This window comes from Limanda limanda, chromosome 5 (assembly GCF_963576545.1).
Source record: "Limanda limanda chromosome 5, fLimLim1.1, whole genome shotgun sequence".
NCBI lineage: Eukaryota > Metazoa > Chordata > Actinopteri > Pleuronectiformes > Pleuronectidae > Limanda > Limanda limanda.
This window is the reverse complement of record NC_083640.1, coordinates 20,141,288-20,159,187: the sequence shown is the minus strand read 5'-3', so window position 1 is coordinate 20,159,187 and position 17,900 is coordinate 20,141,288. Positions and strand designations below refer to the sequence as shown.

The 17,900-nt window shown below is 43.5% G+C and overlaps 2 protein-coding genes across 4 annotated transcripts; one reads left to right on the top strand and one right to left on the bottom strand.

The window, feature by feature from the left end:
* Nucleotides 1-783: 783 nt before the first annotated feature.
* On the bottom strand, nt 784-10,993 carry ark2cb (arkadia (RNF111) C-terminal like ring finger ubiquitin ligase 2Cb). Of its 3 annotated transcripts, XM_061071820.1 has the most exons (9): nt 10,832-10,993; nt 7,189-7,269; nt 6,734-7,064; nt 6,469-6,597; nt 5,838-5,967; nt 5,542-5,646; nt 5,119-5,214; nt 4,452-4,555; nt 784-1,947 (listed from the first exon to the last, which is right to left on the bottom strand). In XM_061071820.1, the coding sequence occupies exons 1-9, from the start codon at nt 10,890-10,892 to the stop codon at nt 1,830-1,832; spliced, it is 1,155 nt and encodes a 384-aa protein (XP_060927803.1). In that variant the 5' UTR covers nt 10,893-10,993; the 3' UTR covers nt 784-1,829. The 3 variants fall into 3 exon arrangements, with proteins under 3 accessions (XP_060927803.1, XP_060927804.1, XP_060927805.1); XM_061071821.1 differs by lacking the exon at nt 7,189-7,269 and having other exon boundaries at nt 6,469-6,600; XM_061071822.1 differs by lacking the exon at nt 7,189-7,269.
* Nucleotides 10,994-12,339: 1,346 nt separating this feature from the next.
* Nucleotides 12,340-16,474, top strand: LOC133001293 (ATP synthase subunit alpha, mitochondrial). Its single transcript, XM_061070836.1, has 11 exons — nt 12,340-12,456; nt 12,943-13,018; nt 13,476-13,645; nt 13,753-13,926; nt 14,180-14,346; nt 14,445-14,745; nt 14,856-15,080; nt 15,171-15,278; nt 15,402-15,546; nt 15,640-15,790; nt 15,889-16,474. The coding sequence occupies exons 1-11, from the start codon at nt 12,397-12,399 to the stop codon at nt 15,965-15,967; spliced, it is 1,656 nt and encodes a 551-aa protein (XP_060926819.1). The 5' UTR covers nt 12,340-12,396; the 3' UTR covers nt 15,968-16,474.
* The last annotated feature ends 1,426 nt before the right edge of the window (nt 16,475-17,900 follow it).

Genomic DNA, 17,900 nt, shown 5'->3' with positions numbered 1-17,900 from the left:
GAGCAAAAAGAATACAAGTAATAAGAAAAAAAAAAAAAAAAAAAAACCACAAATCGACAATTGAAATAAAAACTAATGTTAAGAACAATTGTTTGGTATTTTTCAAATGGATGGCTTTTTCTCCCTTTCACCCTCCTTCAAGTGGACTACGCCGACATGGTTCATGCATGATACAGAGAAAACGGCTTCTATCACCGAACATATCACAGTTGTTCTAGCAATACCGTACGCGACTACCATGGGAGAGGGGGGGGCTGTGGGGACAATCATACACATTCTAGCACATATCACAGGCAAACTAGTTTGTATTTTTCCCTGTAACACCAGACACAGTCTTTTTTATTAAACAGTGGGAGCAACTTAGATTTGAAATGAAAGGAGCCGATACACAACAGAGGCAATTCGCCGCATATAAGAAATCACATGTGCTTGTTCGATAGGCAATAAGGTTCCGGTAATAGGTGACACAAATGTCTGATTTTATTCACTCTGATGGCAAGACTCAGGCACTGCATCCTCAAGCCCATGCCGGCCTCTCATGACCACGATCATGCCGTGAGCAAGGCAACACAGAGGAGTTGCTGTTAGACACGGACCCGCCGAGCAGCTCTTTGAATCCTAATCGCAGACACTAGGAGAGAAATGCTACGTTTGTCCGAGATCTGTGTCTAAGGGCAACTTTGGTCTAAACTCGGGAGAGAGGGGAGAGGGAGAGGGAGGGGAAGGGTGAGGTAGGGATGGGGTGGGGGGGGGTTGGGGTGGGGTGGGGCACGGGGTGCATTCTCGTTCCTCCTCTATGAATGAGTGGGATCGTCAGAGTCATAGTATACGCTTCACATGCACAGACACAGTCCCTGTTTCTACTGCTCCACAACATTAACGACACAGCCCAAGCCTGCCAGACAGCATGCACATCTGAGGCCTCCGCTCTAGATTATAGAGGCCCAGACTACGACACTACACAGATCACTGGAAGCCATGCCTGCAGTTAGCGGGTTCAGCATCAAACTCTGATGGCGTCCACCAACCGTTAATTCAAAAACCGTGTTGGACGAGAACGAGGGATTTTTGGCCTTTTTACACAACTAGCTCTTCCTGTCGTTGCCTGTGATTGGACGCGCCGCGTGTTCTCGCCGTCGGAGCTGTATTCACCCTCTCTGTTCTGTAGGTTTATATTTGCACAAACATATTTCTCAAAAGGCTTTTTGCTTGCTACACAACACTGTTACTCTGTAAATACTTATTCAGTACTATACTCCATTACACCACAAGCATTCAGCTACAAGAGTTCACACCAAACAACCTCATGCTAATCATTTGATAATATTCTGTACAGATGTGCTGAGGGCTTGGGCAGAGTGCAGCTTAAAGGATTTTTCACAGGCCTGGGGGGGGAAAGGGTTTAGATGTTGTGGCAGAGACATGGCCTTAATACACCACACTGAGCTGGGGAGGTTGGTGGTCAGTGTCCTCTCTCTCTCTCTCTGTGTGTGGCTGTATGGAGAAATGTACACAGGGTACACAGACAGAATCGTGTGAAGCCTCAGCACATCTGTCCATACGTGTCCGCTGCTACGTTTACATCCATCAAAGTCCCATTCAACCAACCTTCAGTCCAGCCGCCGATCTGTGCGTCAACCCCCTGTCCCTTGCTGTGTTGTGGGTGAGTGTGCTTTGTTGATCCCTCTGTCCCGGCCGTCTCAGGAGGCGGGCTCGTGGAGTGATGCAGAGGGGGAAGAGGGGAGTTTGGCAGAGCTTTTCCCCCCAGACGGGAGGCAATGGAGAATTCACAAGACCAGATCCGAAGCTGCGGGAGTCGACAGGAGTCATCAACTGTCGGGGGTCAGCTGGGTCTCAATGTCTACTCTGCAGATGGGGCATTTCCTGCTGGTGGCCAGCCACTGGTCCACACACGCCTGGTGGAAGAGGTGCATGCAGGGTAATCTCCTGCAGACACAGAGGATTAAAAAAAATTAATTAATTTTGTATGAATCATGGAAACAAGTTTTAGCTGCTGCCTGCTTTATATTTGAGTTTCTAGTATCTGAAATTCCTTGGACAAATTGGCAAAGATATTTTTTTCTTCCGATTTCTCAGTTTTTTTATTATTTATAGTTATAACAAAATTTAATGCATTTTTTTTTATGATATTTATGTCAGACATTGAGCGTCACCTCTTTGTTCATAGAGAGTGAAAACTGTGGAAATGGTTCTGATAGTTATATACTATAAACACTGTAATAAATAACATAACTAAGAACTGTTCGAACAGCTGGATGTAACTGAGGTGGCTACGCAAGTCAAGTTAAGTTAAAAAGCACATGCAAACTGCCGTAAAATAAAATAACAGAGAAATAAAATATAACATGGTGAGAGCCAAGCTGAAGCCTTGAACTGGTTGACGAGCATGTGATTTAATGGCTCCTGTCGTGGTAAGTATCCAGATTGTGTCGGGAATAGACCCAGATGTCTGCCTGTGGTTCACATTTGGCATCAGACTGCGTCTCAAGTGACCTCTTGTGATCACGTTTCGCTTCACAGCTCACATCTGATTTTATCTGTGGGGAAACTGTGACTGCTGCTAAAGAATGCACAGCCCGACTTGACAATACCGTTAGCAAGGACGACTCCACATATTGGTGCTCTAGGAACATGTTTGCAATCATTCTACAGTTCATTCTGTCCTTCACCAGCCTGTTGATCAGAATCTGTCTGTTGTTAAAAATGGCTTTATCAACCAGTAAGAAAAAAAAAAGTCCAAATAAAAAGTCAAGAGTTATACAATATCTCAGATGTCCCTATTGTGAATTGTCTTTTCTTTTCCTAACATGTCACTCTGAGTTCAGATTACCTTGAGAGCATCACAGGACACTTGTCTAGTTCACGTTACTTTATAAATCAGATTGTTTCAACTTCACACACATTCTATATTTTCTTTTTGGTGAGTGTGTGTCCTGAATGCAATAATAATCACCTAAGATTTCTCATGTGCTCTTCATACATTTACTTATTTTAATTCTAAGTCTTAAGCAGGCACAATTACTGAATGATCGGAGAGTTTATGGATTCAGAATGTAACAGGCTAAATAAACATATTCTACAAGCTCATAATTAGAAATGCAGCTTTCCTCTGAACACGACCCAACTCTTAAAATATCACAGGACTAGAAACACCCGACCCTGGAAATGATTTCACCTACTTTATTTATTCATGACAGAAAATAAAAAATAACTTGCTTGGCCACTTTGCCAGTTTGAGAGATCACAACACTGGACACACATCATAAGATTTGTGAAATGCTAATGTTGTCTTCAGAGAGAGTTGTTATTTTTTTTAAGATGAGGTGCTGGAAGAAATCCTGTGATAGGATTTTTGGACCTGATGCTTTGAACTTACTTGGCAGAACCTAACCTAGTTAAAAAACTGATTCAACTCTACGGCTGTGAATCCATTCTGAAGCACTGCTATAGGAAATGTGTGTTTCTCTCAGGTCCAGTGTGAGTGAGTGTGTGTATGTGTACGTGGAGCTGTTCCCAAACAACCTTAAGAGTAACAACACTGCGTCTCAACGGCTGCAGTTCCCAAACTGAGCAAATGAGACACCGCTTTATCTCTATATCAGGAATTTTAACACTGATCTGAAAACTCACCACGCAAAAGAACATGAGGAGGAGGATCTAGTGATTACCAACAAACTGAGCTCTGAAATAACATAGCAGTCCATCCAAATGTTTTCAGGACATTCAGCTAAACAACACAACCTGCCAACTTGTGGATGAAAAGTCAGGGAGTCTAGAGGATTACCCCTCTGGAAACCGTATATATATATATATATATATATATATATATATATATATATATATATATATATATATATATATATATATATATATATATATATATATATATATATATATATATGTATCTGTAAAGGATATCATGGCAATCCATCCAACAGTTTCAAGATAATTGAATAAAATCCAAAAAGAAAAAGAAAAGTCTGGATGGCCACAGGTCACAAGCATATTCCTATGGAGACTAGAGCTGGGCGATATAACCGTAAAGATAATTATCGGGAAATAACTTTTCCTCGTTAGAAACAAAGACATGGTTGATACAACATTAATAGAACTTACTCCATCCAAGTTTTGACAGACAACACGAACAGCCAATGTTAATCAGGTGGCTGGAATAGAGTTACAGCCATGCACACAAGTAACTGTGGGAGTAATAGACAAATTATTAAATAAAGTGGGAAGAAATCGGGATCAACCCATGATCCAGGCCAAAAGTTAATGGGTTCTTCCTGAGGTCATTCTCCACCCTTCCACAGCATAACAGAGGAAACACATCCCCAAGGCGACAACAAATGATATGTTCAGCTAATATGTTCACATTTGCATAACCCCCCATTGAAAAAGCGGTTAAATAAATAAATGTGCGTTTGTACCTGACGTCCTCTGCGTCCTCCAGCATCGACAGACAGATGGTGCACTTCTCATCTGTGTCCAGCTCCTCATCCTCCAGACACATCTTCAGGTCCTGGGGTATTCTCTGCAGCGAGCAAAGCAAACAAACAGACTTCAGTTATCACAGCGTGTCGTGCAGCTGCCTGCTATGTTTTTGCAATAGGTGGCTCTGAGTGGGCCGGTAAACGAGGAAAGGAGTCCCCTGATCATGCTTCTCAGAGAGAGACACAATAAAACATCAGATGGAAAAGGCTCAATTACTCCCCCCCCCCACTCTCAGCGCATTAAATGATCTGACACTCCTCCCAGAGAATTTGGGTCATGTTCAGTGCCGACGCTTCTTTAAATTCACTCCACGCACATATCTGCAGACAACTGCATGAGTCATCGCTCGCCTCGAATTGTGCATGCCGCAGACCTGTCTCACTAATCTGCCAACGGAAATGAGTTTGACCTTTGAACTGCTGCGAGACGCCTGATCCCCTCCCAACCCTCGTCTTCACTCCATGATCCTCTCCACCCAGCGCTGACCTTTTACATTCCTCTCTTTTCTCTTGGTTTAATTGTCCAATTCTTCCTCTCTACCGCTCCATATCAAATCGCTCTTCCTCTCAGCGTTAAGGTATAATAACTGGGGGACTATTTTACCTTTTTGTACTTATGGGGGAAAGTGAATCTCTCTATGGTCGTCTGGACCGCTCCACGATTGACACTGCCCAGCCGGTCCTCCAGCTGCAGAAGCTCCTAAAGAAGGAGACCATTTGTGAATGTCTTGCAAGAGTAAAACAGAATTGGCGTTTGCAATCAAACATGGGAATATATTGATACAAGTTAGTGGTTCAAGGATCCGGAGAGTGCCTCTTAGAAAATGAAAGCATCTTGTTCAAATGAAAACAAATGTCATGAAATTGAAGACAGCTGGGCCATTAAAGGCATCTGGAACACAGAGTAACTGGAAACAAGACAATCAGTTACACACTCAAGCCTGTCCAGCACATTGGTCACAAAGACCGCGGTGATAAATTAGTGTTGACTGGTGCGTCTGCTAAGGAGCGGACAGATAGCACAAACCTCGTAGCTCTCTCTCACTGCAGACGCGTGGCGGGAGGGGTTGAGGCTCTGCAGAGCCAGCAAGTGCAGCTGGGGATACGGGTAGTTTCTGATCTCATGGACAACCTGGGAGATGACAGATAAAAGAAGCTTGTGTCAGCTCTGCAGCAGTAATCAGGAAGGAGAAGAAAACCCCACAGGATAACAGGTCGTCCCCGGTTGCTGGGTATCGAGATTAATCTCAGACAACCGGAGGAGAGTGGGTGCGAGTTCACCGAGGCGAGCACGGCTGATTGGAGGAGGAAGAGGAGGCTCACCACTTGCGTTGAGGCATTGTTTCTAGGGAAGTGGTGCATCCTAGGAGAGGTCAGGTAGTGCTGATAGTGCTGTGGCAGTGGATGGATGTGATACTGGTGGGGCGGCAGTCCAGCATCGACACTTAGATCCCTGCACAGAAACCCAAAACCAAGTCAGTCATTTACACACAAGTCATTATTTACCGCTGATTGACAAATTGTCATTTGTTAGCAGAGCAGCAGCAACCACAGTATTACTCAGCCTACTCTGATGAAAGGATTGTGGACTTAAATTGGAATCTTTCATACAAACTCAATAACATTTATTAGTGTATATTTCCAAATTTAGTGTCTAATAAGAGTTGATTCGCTTTGGGCTCTTTTTCAACTTGGTACTAAACCCCTTAAGTGTGTCACGGCAGGCGGATGGTGCAGCAATACTAAAGCAAAATGAAAGAAAAACATATCTTCATCCAAAATTTAATTAATCAGTAGTGTGAAAGAATGAATTAGAATTAAATTATTTGGTGTTATTTAATAAGAATTCTATTTTGACATCTGAAATTACACCATGCTTTTTAAACAAATGAAAAGAAACAGCTGTTTGCTGCTGTGGCACTATGTTCTGTATTATCCGAGGTATTCTTCTTACCAGTCTGTGCCCTCGGCCAGGTAACGGGGCTGCTGCACCACCGGCTGAGGGGGCACGTGAAGAGGCGGAGCAAACTCGTACCCAGGCCGTAATCTGTGGGGCTGGTGAGGAACTCTCTCTGGGGTGCGTCTACTGACAGAAATAACCAAGTATTTGAAGATATCCTTTTGTTTTAATCCCATGAAGCAGTAAATATGAAGCTCACAACTGATCCACTCGAACCAACACTTGTACAGTAAATTTCCCTGCCAACCTGTGTGGATACCTGGAGGGTGGCAGGATGTGTCGGTGCTGGGCCTCAAGGATCTGCTGCTGGAGGAGGTATTGCTGGTGTAATGCCTGAGGTAGGAAGGGAGGGGCGGGGATGTCCTGGAACTGGGGGGTGGGCAGGGAATTAAGGGTCGCGTGGAGCTGAGGGCCATGCTGGTGGCCGGGAGGGGCCAAGTGGGGGTTAATGCCTGACTGTGGCTGACCTGGGTGGGGCATGGGGAAGTCCATGGTCAGCGGGGCCTGAGGACCTAACTGGAAGTGCCGGCAAGAGGTAGCATGGCTGTGCTGCTGCTGCTGCTGTTGCTGTTGCCGGTTGAAATGGGATCCTGTGGAGGATAAGGAGAAGTTGTCAGGCACCCGAGGGGAAGAGATTAGCTGGAATTAATTGTGGGTGAAATGTGGTGTCACTGTGTGTGTGATATAGCATGTTAATGAAGCCCTACCTCTTACCTAGGGTGAAAAATACTTCTGTGGGGGTGGGAAAATGATGGTTACCACAAGTACCATGAGCATGACAACCATTTTTCGGTCCTGCACACACAACGTGAGCTTTTAATTTTCTTTAATTGCATTTCCGACCTCTGGAGTGACTCCTGGTCTTCTGAGTCACAGACTAGCGGACTGGTCAGAACAGATGAAATCTACCAGATCTTCAACGCAGCTCAGTTCTTATGGTTTCTGCAGCCGAGTGTTGGTCAATGCTCTCCTGCAAGTTAACCTTTAGGACCTAAGATTTACTTTGCATTAAACTGTTTAGATGCCGAGTTTCTATCTATTCAACATTATAGACTAATTCCTTCATTCTTGAAAAGGAAACAGGGCAATACAATCACACTGTTAAACATGTGTGTTTCAGTAAAAATTGACCGTCTCTTTGTGCCTTACACTTACAGTAAAGCTCGACAAGTTCTACTGCCATATGAACATTCAGGATCTAGAGGAAATAGCTGGAATGCTTTTTTACTCCCTCCAACCACAGCTATTTGGCAACAGCGCCAAACAGACTGCTGTCAAGACTCAACAGGGAGAAAAGGACAGGCTAGCTTGTGCTGTGGTGCAATGTGGTATTAATACTGTGCTTTGGCTGAAACAGACCGTTTTGATTATGGAAGGACTGAGACACTATAGTAACAAATTTAACTTTGATTAGAAACCTTTGAGGAAACCCCAGCCAAAAAAAGAGCCATAGCGGGCCTCCAGCGGAGCAGGATTCAACCCAACTGTGCTCTGTTAAGTCCATTTGGCAGAAAGTGAAGCAGTGAATTTTACAGAAACCTGACAGTTAAGAGATTAAAATTGTGCAAGACGCTAAATTCCAGTACGGTTTGAGTTTAATCTGCCTTGACAGTGTAAAATACATGACGAATTTTGATGTAAACAGTGGAATTTTAATTTTTTTCTCTTCTAAAAATCATGAGGAAATAGGCAAAGTCTACATTGCATTTATTTGGGATTAGCTTGAGAAAGGCAGTATGAGTTCAAAAACACGCCCACAAGAGGTAAACCGTGCAGCTTTCCGTCAAAATGTATAGGTTAAAAAAAGAGGTCGCCGGTGTGAAGCCGGGCCGACATCGGATGACCTTGCTGCCGCAGGTCAAAGGCTCTCGTCTAGACTTTAAAATAGCACACTGCGTTTTCAAGCATCTCAGTGAAAAACGATCACCATGAATGACAGCAGATAGACTCATTCAGGCCCTGTGATGGAGGAAGCGTGGAAATCATCTATCTTTGTCACAGCGGGAGAGGAGGTGGGTGGGGGGGTGGAGAGAGGGCAGGTAGGGACAGGGGAGAGGGAGGACAATAAATGGAAATCAGCAAGAAGCACACTGAAGGTTAGGAAAAACACTATATTCTTTATTGAAAAATATTAGTATATGTGGATTTTGTGTTTTCTTTCCTGTTTTTATGCTTATAATAATAGTATAATTTCATGCAACAAAAATAAACAACATAGACTGAAGGCAAGGCCCCCCATGCTCCATATAGGGTTAAAAAGAACAAAAGCGGCATCCAATGAGCAGACGTGTTGGCTACAGCACATGATTCCAGTACAGCAGGGTACATCTTTACTACAGAAAGATTACATTGGATTTTCACTAGTCAATGTAGAAAAACAAAAACCAAAAATTATGAATCATAAAATGTGATCATGCATTGAAAGTACTATTACCAGAACAAAAGGTAAAGAGAGACCACAACCAAACAATAAAAGACGTTATTACTAATAGAGGATCTCTGTTGTTTTAGCAGTGCAGGAAAATAGGCATCCCTGTGAAATGGATAGCATTTTGGCCGTATGTTAGTGGGGGAAAATAAGGAAGTGATGAACCACCAGTGAGCATGTTTTGATTGCTTGGATGTTTAGTTTCATTTGCCCAGTAGACGGCAAAACAGCCCTGACAATTCAGTGTGATTCGAAGCTTGAAATTTGCAAAGGGAACGAAAAGGATTACACAAAAATGGAGACAGTTATGGCAGGTTGTTGTGTGCAGGTGCAGTGTACCTTTACAGTCATTGCAAGTGATCACGTCACAGCGTTTGCTGCAATGTTTTGACAACAACAAACATGGCATGCATGTGGGTTCCAATTCGCATGCGCTGTTTCATTTTTTTCCAAATTAGAGGGTCTTCTTTTCTTTTTTTTTTAAATCACGTACATTGCACCTTGTGTGAAGAGAAAGGAGGATGAGCCGAATTCTGGTGTTCAACAATGCAGTGCGGTGTTTGAGATCATGCAAAATGTATCCACTTTACAGGAATTTACAGCATGTTGTCTATCAAGACTGGATGGGAGGTACACAATGACATTCAACTGGGATCTAAAAAAAAAAAAAAAAGGAGCTAAAATGTTAACTCAGTGCTACAGCAATTTGACAAGAAAAAGGACAAAAAAGGTGCTCTGGTCTAGGTGTTAGCTATAGCTTTAGCTCAACATGGAAAGTCTATGGCTGAGTACATCTTGGGAGGGAGGGAGGGGGAGTGTATTTTTTTTTGTGAATACCAATGTCGTCTTCTGATGGAAAGAGGAAATGAAGAAGGGATTCACAATACAGCTAAATGCAGAGAACAGGCAGAGGCCACGCCACACCACACAGCAGCAGATGATCATTAGCTACACAATGGGGGGACGACAAAGATCTGATAAATGCAGAATGTAGAGCCAGCCTCCATACTATGAAACAGGGAAATAAGAACAGAAATAAAAGCACAATGAAATCACTGAGGCCACTGTTATGAAATTAATGTTACACTGTAGCTTTATCAATTGTTTTATCTGGTTTAGTTGTTTTTGTTTTTTTTGTTGTTGTTGTTGCTGCTAGAATTTTGCCAGCTCCAAACAAACAGCTGCTGAATTGCCAATTAGCAAAATGAAAAGGAAAAGAGGGCGAGTGATGCTTGGATGGATCGGGAGGTTCCACGCTTCCCTGGGGGGAATCGACCCGTGTACCGGGGGGAGTCTACGGGCCGGTCGACGCGGAGGAAGCCGAGTGAAACCCCGGTGCGAGGAGAGAAAGAGGAAAACACGACCGAGCGATAGCAGAGGAGCAGATGATCTTCAAATGACATCATCCCCCCTCAGATAAGCTGACTGGCTGGAGAGGCTACGTCTATTTTGCGGTATTTTTTGTGCAGAGCGAATACGTCTGGAGGGGGTTGGAGGTGACAACCGAGCACCGTGATGTGAATCAGAACACACACAATAAAATGATTTTCGAGTTGATATCTGTTGTTCGTCTGAGGGAAGGATGGGGTGGGGGGGTTGTGTGAGGATTTGACCGCATGTGTGAAATCCTTTGTGAGGGGATGTTTCCGCTCCAGGACATAGCCTGAGCCCAGGAGCCAGTTAGCTTAGCCTTTAGCGGCGGTTTAGCTCGTTAATTAGCCGCGATCGCACAAGATAAACTCGATGTTTCAGTAGTTTGCGATAATCTCAAATTAACACGGGTTAAATAAAGGTCACGTTCGCGAATCATCCGACTGCTAGCTAACGCGAGCTAAGCTATCGGCTAGCTAGCTAGCCAGGCAGCTGCAGTGAATATTAAGATAAACAGGGCACTTGTTTTGGGGATCGATATGAATATTAATACCGTACCTCTGTTTCTTACGGAGCCGAATACGGGTAGAACCAGGTATCCGACATGCACTAACACCATCCTGGGATCCGTGTCTCAAGGTTCCGCTGGGTTATTCGGAGAGACAGAGAAGTAAGAGCCCATGCGGATCTACATTCAGGCGGCTGCTTGTTGCTGGAGGACCGAGCGGATCGACTGTCTGACTCCGACAGAAGCAGACGTGTCGTGTGGTGGCCGCGGCGCTAGGGGGCGATGCTGCGACGCTGCGAGGCTCCACACTGACCTCGAAGAACAATGGAGTCACCGTGAAAAGTTGTCTTGTGTTTGGATTTTACATTTTTTTGGTGAGGATGAGAGATGATGCACATGCAAAAGGCTGGATAGTTTTTATTGACGTTTGGAGATTTGAGCAGCTCAAGTTCAGTCAATGTCATTTAGCAATAAAGGTTATTGAAATATCAGAGGTCACGACAAACTGCAAATCCAAATAATTACACTTTCAGGCATCAAGAAACGTGTTACAACCTCATATACAGATTATCTGCTGGAATAGAAGCAACATCAATCAATCATTTATAAAAAAATTATTTGTAGAGCCCAAATTCACAAATCACAATTTGTCTCATATAGGGCTGAACAAGGTGCGACATCCTCTGTTCTCAACCCCTTAACAAGAGTAAGGAAAAACTACCAAAATAGCCGGGGGGGCATAGAAACCTCAGAGAGAGACTCATGTGAGGATTCCTCTCCCAGGACAAACAGAAGTGCAATAGAAACCACGTGAAACTGAACACATCAACACAAATAACAGTATTTACATCATTGATGAGAAGAAACAGTTTTCAGCATAATTGAGACGTGTTGGATGTTTGGTCTACTCATTCATATAAATATTCATAATAAAATAAATTGGCCTATCACGGTTCATTTAATTAATGATGCTATAAGAGATATTAAATTAAATTAAGTGAAGATAACGTTTTTGAGGTGAAATGGAATTAAGCTTAAGTAATAAGCAACAAAAAACATGAATTTACAAACTTGGCAGTAAAAATTGTATTATTTTTTTTCTCAAAAGCAAACATGATTTTCTAAATATAAATGTTACTATTGTGATTTATAACTCACAAACCTATATATAGTGATAAAATAATAGCAAACAAAAACAGCACTTATAGTGTTATCTATATTACATTTCTCTTTCGAATTTTTATACGTCTTATATTCATACTTGCTTAAATACACCACAGCAAATTCTTTGTATATGTAAACCTGATTCTGAAAACATAGACATGACATCATGTTTAGGTTAAAAGAAGATTGATGGGCATCTTTCAAGCTTAAGCAGTTAGAGAGTATAGTATAGAATACTGTAGTATACTATAGTATGGTAAAGTAAAGTAAAGTAAAGTAAAGTAAAGTACAGTATAAAAACTCTGACAGAGTCTTCTCCCTGACGACAGGGGGCAACAGTGAGTCAGAGCAGGAAATGTGACATGGGTCCCACATAAATAGAAGAAGAGTCCATTCAGCCATTACATTGACTCCCAGGCGGTGCAGCGGAGGACAGGTCATTAGCATCAACATGTTATCCGTGAGAGTTGCAGCAGCTTTGGCCCGGAGCCTGCCAAGAAGGGCTGGATTTGTAAGTATTCAACCTAACCCATGTAGAGCTCGATGTTGACCTTGCAGCGATTTACCGTAATGTCAGTGGGAACCTTGTGGGCGTGAAGGGTAACGTGAACGCTACAGGCCGCTAGCGAACTTGGTGAACCCGGCTTGTTTCACGGAACTAATACGAGCTCGGTAAAATAAAAAGTATGCTGATAATTCTGCAGTGGATGTCACGGATGCGTTTGTTGACGTTGCCCTTGTGCTGCGTCACGTCGTCGTCCTGCAGCGAGCTAGGCTAACAGTTAGCAGGTAAGCTAACGGTTAGCACTCGGCTAACGGCTCAGTCTGCCACGCTGTGAAGGTCAGAAAGTCTGACAGCGCATGTCCCCTCCGCGGAGCAGTCAAACAAGCGACCCGGGTTCGAATCCTGCACCGGGTTCAACAGCCTCGCTGCAGATTGTACAAGGGGAACTTTTAATTTCGTGTTATAAGAATCTATGTGACTCTATGTTCGCAGGTGTCCAAGGCTCTGCCGGCCGCCTGTGTCGGTGTCAGCCACCTCCACACAACCAGACCATGGCTGCAGAAGACAGGTGAGACAGTCCACAGCACCAGGACACAAGCTTTATCCTTCAACTGTCAGGCACCCAGACATGGGCCATGAAGGTCACTGGCCATACTGGGATTTTAAGAGCTGTTTGGTAACTTCACTGTCACATCGACTATAGAGTTTTCTACAGGCAAACGTATTTCTTTAGAGCTGTTTGACAAAGCTGCTCCTCATGTTCCTAAGACTCATGATTGCATTAAGTTGTGAAATAAAACTGATTAGCAATAATTCCAGCCTTGATATCATTTTCTAAATGATTTAAAAAGGGAATGTTAAAATAATTTTATCTTAATCCATTTCTATATAGGGATTTATATTAATTTATTGTTTTGCTTCAGCTGTCAAATTAATCTGGGACATGCTAAGATGTATTATATTGACCGTGCGTGCATGGATAAAGCTTCCGTGTTCTTACAGGTGGTTTGTCTTCTCTTTCACAGGCACAGCCGAGGTGTCTTCCATCCTGGAGGAGAAGATCTTGGGAGCTGACACCACTGCCGACCTGGAGGAGACCGGCCGCGTGCTGTCCATCGGTGACGGTATTGCCAGAGTGTACGGGCTGAGGAATGTCCAGGCAGAAGAGATGGTGGAATTCTCTTCTGGTCTGAAGGTACGTCTAAATACAGACAAAGAACATGGTGAACCCTTTTGTGAGATGTATCTCAGTCTTGTCAACTACGAACTTTCTAACAAGGTAAAAAATTCCTTTTCCTTCAGGGTATGTCTCTTAACTTGGAGCCTGACAACGTTGGTGTTGTGGTGTTCGGTAACGACAAGCTGATCAAGGAGGGCGACGTCGTGAAGAGAACTGGTGCCATCGTGGATGTTCCTGTCGGCGAGGAGCTGCTCGGCCGTGTTGTGGACGCTCTGGGAAACGCCATTGACGGAAAGGTCATTTGAGATATTAATGGCTTTTTGACGACCAATCAATTAACTTTTTGATAATGATTCTTCTAAATGGACATTTTTAAACAAATGTTTTCATTTATCATTGTCGTTTTTAGATCTTGAACACTTGAATGTAATTTAACTTTTAATCAACATTCATGAAAAATAATTAATACCTTCACAAAAATGTAATAGATTAGCAATTTTATCATCTTGATATGACGGCTCATTTGTTTATGTACCGATATTTTTTCAGGGTCCCCTGGGTTCCTCAATCCGTAGGCGTGTGGGTCTGAAGGCCCCTGGTATCATCCCCCGTATCTCTGTGAGGGAGCCCATGCAGACTGGAATCAAGGCTGTGGACAGTCTGGTGCCCATTGGCCGTGGACAGCGTGAGCTGATCATTGGTGACAGGCAGACTGGGTAAATGTTCTCAAACAAATGTTTTGCTCAATAGGTACTATAGCATTTAAAAAATGCATAAATCTATTCTCTCAAATAATCGGCGATCTTCTCTCCAGCAAAACCGCCATTGCCATCGACACAATCATCAACCAGAAGCGTTTCAACGAAGGAACTGACGAGAAGAAGAAGCTGTACTGTATCTACGTCGCCATCGGCCAGAAGAGGTCCACTGTGGCTCAGCTGGTGAAGAGACTGACTGACGCTGATGCCATGAAGTACACCATCGTGGTTTCTGCCACCGCCTCCGATGCTGCCCCTCTGCAGTACCTGGCCCCCTACTCCGGCTGCTCCATGGGAGAGTACTTCAGAGACAATGGCAAGCACGCCCTGATCATCTATGACGATCTGTCCAAGCAGGTACGGGCTCAGATCACTGGGAGAACGTTCTCTCCTCGTTAATATCAATAATTAATTTAAGGCAGTATTCCCACATGTTACCTTTTGTAAATTTACTTCCTCCTCCTCAGGCCGTTGCCTACCGTCAGATGTCCCTGCTGCTGCGTCGTCCCCCTGGTCGTGAGGCCTACCCCGGTGATGTGTTCTACCTTCACTCCCGTCTGCTGGAGAGAGCTGCCAAGATGAACGACAACTTCGGTGGTGGCTCTCTGACCGCCCTCCCCGTCATCGAGACCCAGGCCGGTGATGTGTCCGCCTACATCCCCACCAACGTCATCTCCATCACAGACGGACAGGTTGGTTTTAAAGTCCTCTCGCTGCCACATTCATGACATGTTCTGCATCATTCTGTTTTATTGGCTGTAATCAAAATGTGTTTGCTGCAGATCTTCTTGGAGACTGAGCTGTTCTACAAGGGAATCCGTCCCGCTATCAATGTGGGTCTGTCTGTGTCCAGAGTAGGCTCTGCTGCCCAGACCAAAGCCATGAAGCAGGTAACATCTTAATTAAAAAAATATGAAACATCTGCAAGTTCTACATTAAAGTAAAAAAAATGAATAACAGGTTTTCATCAGGAAGCTTTAGTCACAATTTCTATTTCTTTTTTGACCTTCTAGGTGGCTGGTACCATGAAGCTGGAGCTGGCCCAGTACCGTGAGGTAGCTGCCTTCGCCCAGTTCGGTTCTGACCTTGATGCTGCCACCCAGCAGCTCCTGAGCAGGGGTGTCAGGCTCACTGAACTGCTGAAGCAAGGACAGTACTGTGAGTGTTAATTACAATTTCCTTTGCTCACTTGTAGCACCGTCTTTATGAAAGCTTAATTGACCCCTGAACTGTCTCTGCCCTTGCCTCCAGGTCCCATGGCCATCGAGGAGCAGGTAACAGTCATCTATGCTGGTGTCAGAGGTCACTTGGACAAGATGGAGCCTAGCAAGATCACACGGTTTGAGAAGGCTTTCCTGCAGCACGTCCTCAGCCAGCACCAGGACCTGCTTACTTCAATCAGGTGAGATTTGTTTCCCTGCTTAAGACAGAAATACATACATACATGTCATATTTACATGTTTAAATGACAACCATTTTTAACTCTGTTTTCTGTTTCAGGGTGGACGGCATGATCTCAGAGGCATCAGATGCTACACTGAAGCAGCTTGTACTGACCTTCCTGTCCAGTTTTGAGTAATGGATAGCACTTCTGTCGTTCTTCAGTGAGCTCTCTGTCTTTGTCCCCGTTATGCTTATATATGTGAACCCACTGAAGGCCAAAACCTCCATGTACAGATTTCTCCAAATAAAATTTTACAACCCTACTGTGCTGTAAAATGCTTCTGACTGTGCACTTCGCTTAGCTGCAGCAAGTAAAGTGTTTAGTTTGGAGCCCTCGGAGCAGATTCCACCAGTGACAGAAGAGTTGGAATCATGTGAGAAGTACAAACGCATTAAATGTGTTTATTTGTATTTCATTGTACCAAAATGCAAAGTTAACATGTGTAGCAACACAAGTCATCTGCTGTTTACTGTAATGAATTGTTCATAAGAGGGTAAATTAGTGAGTTGATTGTTCTGGACAAGTTATTCACTCTTCTGGTTTCAGAGTATGAGAAAAGAAAGTGCAAGCCCAGTTTTAACTGGGATGGAAATAATGCGGTGAAGTGTTTGATACTATGGTAATAAACTCAGTTACAACCCATCATGAATTGTCCGTATTATTTAGAACTTTATAGTGTTTTGTGTGTTTTTAAATGTATTTCAGGGTTTAGGTTAGATTGTTTTTAAACATGAAACCTGACACTTGCAAAAAAAGTTTTGTGCAGAGTTAACATCATTCATGTCCACTAGGTGGCCCTAGAACCCACAAAGAAGACTGAGCTGCTCAGGCTAAACAAGGTTTCAACTGTGGTAGTGGGAGAGGAAGTCACATCTCACTGTGGAGTTGATATTATGCATTCAAACCTTAGTAAAAGTACAAACATCAAAATATACTTAGAAGTACCAAAAGTAAAAGTTCTCGTGTAGATTGGTTAATTTCAAAATAGTGTATGTGATGAAAAGGGAAAAGAGCATCATGTGAAAGGTTTACTAAAGAGGGATCCGATTACAGCCCTGTATTTCCTCCATCACAACCTTAAAGAATTGTATGAAGTTTAGTTGTCAGGGCTGAAGTACGTCAGTGGTACCAACCTGCTCCTTTCACGTCTCCCACTGAGGATATGTTTCCCTCTCTGAGGTCAATTTGTCTTTTCTACTTCTCTATTTGAGGGCGTCATCTAAAACAGGAACCAAATTAAACTGACACGGCTGTTGCTCAAGTCAAACGTTTATCTCTGGGTGATTCAATTTGAAAATTTTAACATCCCTCTCTCAGGGGTGGAGTTCAACCCCATTAACCTTCCTGTTCTTCTTTCAATCTGTTCAGTCTCTGGGGTCACCACAAGGGCCTCACAGGAGCAAGACAGGGGCCAGCAAGAGGTCATTTGATTTGTCACAAACTCAAAAATAAAACTGTCCGGAGCATTGAGCGTGGAGGAAATAAAAATCCGAACCGAGACAATTGTTTCAGGGACCGTTCTTTAAATGCTGTCATTGCACGCTGCTCTCTGAGTGACCTGTTTGTGCAGCAGCCAGATAAAGTGCCACATGTGACAGTGAATGGAGCTGCTGTCAATGAGAACTATTGTGGAGGTCAGCGTGACCACAAGAGAGAGCTGTGTGGAGCAGCAGACAATACGACCGCTCCGATTTCAGACACAACAAGACGCACAAGGCACTTTTTCAATGGCCAAACACTCTTGTTTTTTGTTTTTTTTCATTGGACAGGGAGAGTGAGGACAGACAGAGATGAAGAAAGTAGAGGAATGACTGGGACTCAACCAGGGACTCACTGAATCATGACGCAGCATCCGACATCTTTACGAATTCTCAAGAATTATTTGTCTCTGTTTTCTAATTTAGTGATTAATGTTTGGGAGATACAGCAGAAATTAGACTTTTGCTGATGACTTGATCCCTTATTCTTTATTCATGGCCTTACATCATTTTTAACTGCAGACTTAGAAATATCTCCTTTATTAAATTGCCACCATGTGGGAGGCATATTTTCCACAACTTGGGAACCC

Coding starts and splice junctions, on each gene's coding strand:
- LOC133001293 (XM_061070836.1), top strand. CDS start 12,397: ATGTTATCCGTGAGAGTTGCAGCAGCTTTGGCCCGGAGCCTGCCAAGA. Junction 13,646..13,752: donor AATTCTCTTCTGGTCTGAAG/GTACGTCTAAAT, acceptor CTTTTCCTTCAG/GGTATGTCTCTTAACTTGGA. Junction 15,791..15,888: donor GACCTGCTTACTTCAATCAG/GTGAGATTTGTT, acceptor TTTCTGTTTCAG/GGTGGACGGCATGATCTCAG.
- ark2cb (XM_061071820.1), bottom strand. CDS start 10,892: ATGGTGTTAGTGCATGTCGGATACCTGGTTCTACCCGTATTCGGCTCC. Junction 5,968..6,468: donor CTGGCCGAGGGCACAGACTG/GTAAGAAGAATA, acceptor GTTTCTGTGCAG/GGATCTAAGTGTCGATGCTG. Junction 4,556..5,118: donor TCCCCCATAAGTACAAAAAG/GTAAAATAGTCC, acceptor TGCTCGCTGCAG/AGAATACCCCAGGACCTGAA.